The 6,287-nt window shown below is 45.5% G+C and overlaps 1 protein-coding gene across 1 annotated transcript; it reads right to left on the reverse strand.

The window, feature by feature from the left end:
* Positions 1-1,153: 1,153 nt before the first annotated feature.
* On the reverse strand, positions 1,154-6,269 carry FCF1 (FCF1 rRNA-processing protein). The gene is made up of 8 exons (XM_075030175.1): positions 6,210-6,269; positions 6,059-6,126; positions 5,810-5,881; positions 5,140-5,288; positions 4,633-4,705; positions 3,609-3,696; positions 3,067-3,161; positions 1,154-1,782 (listed from the first exon to the last, which is right to left on the reverse strand). Exons 1-8 carry the CDS (start codon positions 6,210-6,212, stop codon positions 1,734-1,736), a joined length of 597 nt encoding a protein of 198 aa, XP_074886276.1. The 5' UTR covers positions 6,213-6,269; the 3' UTR covers positions 1,154-1,733.
* Between the last annotated feature and the right edge of the window lie 18 nt (positions 6,270-6,287).

Here is a 6,287-nt window from a genome sequence, read left to right on the forward strand (position 1 = left end):
GTAATGTTTAGACTAAGCAAGGATTATTCAGCTTTTCATGCCCAGCCAGCAAGGAGGGGCACAAGAATTTGGGAGGGGACATAGCCAGGACAGCTGACCCAAACTGGCCAAAGGCATATTCCATACCATGTGATGTCATGTCTAGGATGTAAACTGGGGGGAGTGGGGCTGGGAGGAATCAACACTTGGGTACTAACTGGGTGTCAATTGGGGGTGGGGGGGAGCGAGAGAGCAGCTGCATGGTGCTTAGTTGCTGGCTGGGGTTAAACCACAACGGTAGGTGAGCCTGCAGCAAGCAAGAGATAATAGGAGGGGTAAGTCTGATGTGTTCCCAAAATTTCCTGCACTATCTGTAGAGGCAGGGTGCTAGCAAGAAAGTTATTAGCATGTCAGGGCATTTCCCAAGGACAGGAAATGATTAGCATATGAGAGGTACTATCTTCACTGTATGCTGTCCAACATACAGACAGCTGAGTTCAGCTATTCTCTGCAGCCAAACCAGTGTAAGGCACCACAGGATAAAAGCTCTATTAAAGTTTGGAAATTTTCCTAATTATACCAAGAATATAACTTTTCAGTCTCCCTCTTTACTATACCTCAACTATAGCATTTTGGCCAGGAAGCACACTTCGGCACATTGGCCCCTGGTGACCCTCATACTGTCTGTCATCTCGCAGTCTTAAGACAATTCTCAGAAGAGCAAATTATATTGCTAAAAATTAAAGAGTAATTGAGAAGATAGGAGTATACAAGGTTATGGCTTTGAAATATTTTTTCCGCTGCACTTCTCCATGTGGCTTAACCATCTCTTTTCCCTCCCTCCTCTGACCACTTCCTTCCCTGCAGCAAATGCTGCAGGTCTCTGTGAGACTCTTTTGATCTGCAGCCATTGCTCCGACTCCCCCCCACTGACTCTGCTCCCAGCCCACATTAATAGCTTACCCAGTTCGACACCTTCCTGCCACAGTTTGATACCTTCCTCCTCCTCCCTGACACCTAACGAAAGGGATAAGGCTTTGAGGTGCACAGATGCCAAGCACACAAGAGGGAGAGATCTGTCCTGACCCAGTCCTGCCCTCCCGCCACCACTCTGTATATAAGCAAAAGGACTAGGCTGCCAGCTAACCCAGTACAGACACAAGAATCTGAGCAGGACGCTTAACCAAACTTCATTCATTGTACAGTTGAATAAAAGCCCATCAATTCTGAATTAAAATCTTCCAGACCACTGGTCCAGAGAAGGCATGCCAACCGGTGCAGGTTTGACAGCTTTTCTCCAGAACGCAGGTTCCAATTTGCTCGTAGGACAGGTGTGAGGGATTTTCCAGAGGAATAGCTGTCCTGCTGCAGGTGCAGCAATAAGAAACTTCTAAAATTTCTGTGGCTTCTTTCTCAGCCAGAGTTGCATCACCAATATTTAATTTGGAATGCTGAAATCACTTTTTCCAATGATCCCAGTGAAGAGGGAGTTAGGCATGTTCCGGGCACTGCTGTCCCCTCTTTCCCATACGCTTCTCCCAGCTATAGGTAATCAGGCCAAGTCAGAACAAGGATGAATAAAAACAGACTCTTCCAAGTAGCTTTTTCTTAGAAGATCAAGGCTATGAAGTTAGTCCAATGTCACCCACAGTCCTACGAGCAGCGTCCCAGCAAAAAAGAAAGCAGGAGGGTTGGAACCAGAAGGACCCTTATCCTGGCTCAGAGTCCTGTCATTGATGGCTTGGCTGGACAGGTTAGAATCGAGGAGCTCCGTAATCATCTGGCATCCTCTCAATATTGTATCTGAGAAAGAAAGAGGGAAAACCTATGAGGACAACCTGCTCCACATTGCTCCCCTCCCCACGCAGCAACAGGCTTGCAGGCAGACTGAACAGCAAAAAGCTTTGTTGCATTTATATCTGCAGCTCAGATCCCCAGGAAGAAAAATATTACTCCTGAAAGTGAAAAGCCTTCATAAGGTTGCTGTTATCCTTCACCTCAAATTCAGAAATTGGGCAGCTCAAAAACTCACCATCACCAGAGAAGGAAAAAAATGGTGGTTTTGTAAGATCTGACTTGGGATTGAAGAGCAGACCACCACAAAGAATAAAACTTTGGCCATTCAACTTATGATTCATGGCCACAGTGAATAAGGGGAAAAGATGTTTTGAGAGAAAAATGTCCTGAGTCATGTTCTAATTACAGATCAGTTAAGACTTTACATATTTATAGCAATCAACCTTCTAATTTCTGATATATTGCTCTGTCTGCATGTTACTAGACTCATTGTCTCCACTGCTAGCACAATTGCCTCCTTCCCAGTATCTCTCCCATCCCATCTGATGACTTTGGCCCTTTTCTCTCCACATCCTGACTTCTCTCCTTACAATGCTACCAAACATATCTACCATACTGTGAAACAATTTGGCATAGGTTTGATGCAAGATAAATCTGGGCTGTACATTATGTATATATGACAAACAAAGGTGAGTAAAGTCTTCTTAGTCTAGGCTTTATGAGTACTTTGGAAGGAACAGGAAATGGTTTTAAGCAAATGTTTTTACAGTAGATCACTGGTCCTATTGAATATAAAAAAATAAATATATAACGTGAGCCAGTACTTGCAGATACTGGAAAAATCTGCTGCATTGAAATTGCTGCATAAGTGTCCGTCCGAGTTGGTTTGGTTTTTAGCTAAGAAGCAAATTCAATCTCTTAGCTGAGGTTACATAAAGCGACCAAACAGAATATGGAACAAGAATGGTTCTTTTCCTCAAGAACCTGTAGAATGCACTTGCCTGGTAGTCCTGCTGCTGCTGCTGGTAAGCAAAACCGATCTATGGTAACACTGGCCTCAAGGAAACTAGTTTTCTGGGTAAAAGCAAGTAAATATGTAGACTGCAGTAAAAGTGGGTCTGTGACCAGTCTCTTTCCAGCAGCAGCTGTACTTCTACTTTTGTGTGAACACTAGGCCCTTTACTGCAACCTGCACTATAGACAATGCAGGAGAGAAATACATGGTGATAGAGTCCCTGTCAGACAAGGATTGTACCAGGCAGTGTTCCTCCTTGTGGGAGGGTCCCTTACCTGTGCCTGGAAATATACATTATAGGCACTCCTGGGATTTTTCGTATTCTCCGCTTGAGCTCTTTATCCACTGTGGCCACAATGTAACATTTGTGCTGCAAAAAAAGAGGCTCAGATCAAACACCAGTGAACCCGCAGAAAAGAAACAAAGCTGAGCAAAAGCTTCTATTCTGTGAGCTCATTTAACACAAGAGGTCTACGAGTCATTAGCAAGGCATTACTACAACTTGTACAGAATTCCGCAGCAGTCTAGTAACATCATTCTGCTCATCAAAACAGACTCACAGAAATATCCAAAACCTGTCCAGCCTTCCCAGCTGACAGCTTTCTCATCCTAAGTGCTTCTTGATGCTGACCTACACGAGAAGAATGCTCAGGGAAGACTATACCTTGCTTCAAATAAAGTTGTGCTAGGGACTGAAACAGCCCCTTAGTGAGATTTTACAGTCACTTTGTGGGAAATGTAAGTCATCAGTAACTAGGAATGTTCAGGAATTTTTAGTATGTTAGCACAGTATTGAAAATTTCAGAAACAGAAATACCTGAGTGACCCTCTGTACCAAGCAGTCGTCTGCATAGGTTCCTTTGTGCATACATGGCAAGCGTTCAAAACGAGGGTCCTTGGCAATTCTGTGGGGACATAGAAGGCAGCATCACAGCAACCAGACCAGAGTGTACAGTAACACAGGACAGGGGAACAGGAATGCCCCTTTCTGTGATACACAGCACGTTATTCTCAAAACAAGGGCTGAATGGATGGAGTGAATGGTACACAACAGTCAATTGTAATGAGGAGCAAAAAAAGAATGCCATTTATCTGGCTAGTTATTATAGGTTAAGTATTTCTTAGTACTTGTTAGTTGGATTCAAGATCCCTACAATGTTAGGCTCTTGCCTAACAAAGTCATTTGAAACAAGTTATCTGTGGGAAGAACTAGAATTTCTGGTATCTGAATGTTCATACCATGCACATCGGAAAACTTCTCCTCCCTGAAGGGGAACATCAAAGCTGTTTAGGGGATGCACTCAGATACTTTACAACACAACAGGCCAAAATAAAGAGTAAAGAACAATACATCTGACGGTACACCTGCAGCAAAGTACATTGGACTAGTTTTGTACAGATCACAAAATAACCTGGCTCTAGATTATCAGCACATGCTACCTACTCCTACAGGAATAACATGAGGCAAGAGTGAAAGGTTCGATAAGACTTGGGTCACTTCTTTATTTATTTTCAGAAAATTCTGTAATTCTGTAATTTAAAAAGAAATCTACATATATTTTGAGAAACAGGAGGAACCATTATTTTGAAAGTCTTAGGGGAAAAAAAAGATTAACAGATCGATATTAGGCACTCATACCTACCATTTAGTTTTTAAAAAAATCATCTACAACTCGAGCCATCGTACTGATCTCATACAGCCAGAGAAATAAAACCCAGTTCAGGAATCTGCAACAACCTATCTACTCTCTAGTCCACAAGCACCATCATGGAAAGTGCTTTTCATTTATTTATATTAAAACGTTAAGTTCTAGAAACAGAGAAGAACACCCTGCACCTACCTTAACGCCACACGGTACTTCTGTCCTAACTTTTCAATTTCACCCATTACACAGTCTGTGATACATGGAATACCTACATGCAAAAAAAGCCTGTATTAAACCCAAGCAGTATTTCTTCACAGACCCCTACATATTGCCCACATGCCCAGGAACTATCATGGAACTCTACAACATATTACAGTTTTAAACTTATGAGAACTGATAAAGTTGCAAAGTGATGAAACGTAGAGCCACTGAATTTGACCATACCATGGTAATTTTAGATTTTTAAGTTACTAATCCTTTACCTTTGCTGAGATTAACATTTAAGACCATTGTTTGACTGAAACCAGAGACAGTTCCAGGGTTACCATAGCCACGAACAATGAGCTCGATGATTATAGCACACATCCTTTTTTCAAGATTTCTGTTATCCTCAGCTAGTGGTACGAGGCTGATAAAGCACATCACAAGCACACCGTGGCACTACATGGTCCAAAAGAAGATGCGAGTGATGCAGACACTCACACTTGGCATAGAGACAGTCCATCATTGACTGTACTAGGTCCAGCTTGGCCTTGATCGAGAAGTTGATGAAGTTAGTGTCAACCAGGATGTGATAAGGGGGGCCCAACTGTGTATTATACTGGAAGAACAAGCAAGAGGGATGCTGGGGGCTGCCAGGAAGACAAAGAATTCAAATCAGTTAATTGCAGTTAACAACATATCCAATCATACAACTTGCACAGAATGAAAGAAGGGTAATCATAGAATCATTTATGTTGGAAAAGACCTTTAAGATCATTGAGTGCAACCGTCAACCATGCCCACTAAACCGTGTCCTGAAGCGCCTTGTCTATGTGCTTTTTGAATACCTTCAGGGATGGTGACACCACCAGTTCCCTGGGCAGCCTGTTCCAATGCCCGACAACCCTTTCAGTAAAGAAGTTTTTCCGAACATCCTATCTAAAACTCCCCTGGCGCAACTTGAGGCCATTTCCTCTCATCCTACGCACAGAAACAACACAAGGCAGCACAGGATGGTGGCCTGCCAGGCCTCCCGCCGCCTCCTAAACCCAATCCCTTGGTTTGGGGCACCACTTACTACTCCGAAACGCCCTCAGTCGAAGCCTGCAGCGTGGCTGGCCGGCCCTCCCTCCCTCTCTCCCTCCCTCCTCAAAGCGCCGGCAGCACTTACACCTCCCGCTCCTTAATGGCACTCGGGTCCTCTTTCTTCTTCACGGGGGCTTTCACCCGGTCCTTCTCGTTACTGCAAGGAAACGCAGGCATCCTGGCGGGGTGGGGACGGGGAAGGGCGGCCAGCGGCGGAGAGGCCTGGGCCAGGATCCCCTCCCGCCCCTCCCGAGCAGGACGCGGGGACGGCCAGCCCCGCGCAGCCGGCTCCGGAGCCCCGCCTGGGCCCGGGCCCAGCCGCAGCCACACTCACATGCGCTGGTCCCGGAGGCTGATCATGCGCTTCATGACCGCGTACTTTCTCGCCTTCTTCTGCTTCCCCTGCAAGCAGAGGGACACACAGCCGCGATGAGCTGGGGAGAGACCACGGCACCGCACGGCCCCCCCGCCCGCGCCCCGCTCACCATCCTGCCGCCGCCGCTACTACTGCGGCTGCTGCCGCCGCCGCCGCTACTTCCGGTGCCGCCACGACGCGTCACCGC

The sequence above is a fragment of the Buteo buteo genome, chromosome 6 (assembly GCF_964188355.1).
Source record: "Buteo buteo chromosome 6, bButBut1.hap1.1, whole genome shotgun sequence".
Lineage (NCBI taxonomy): Eukaryota > Metazoa > Chordata > Aves > Accipitriformes > Accipitridae > Buteo > Buteo buteo.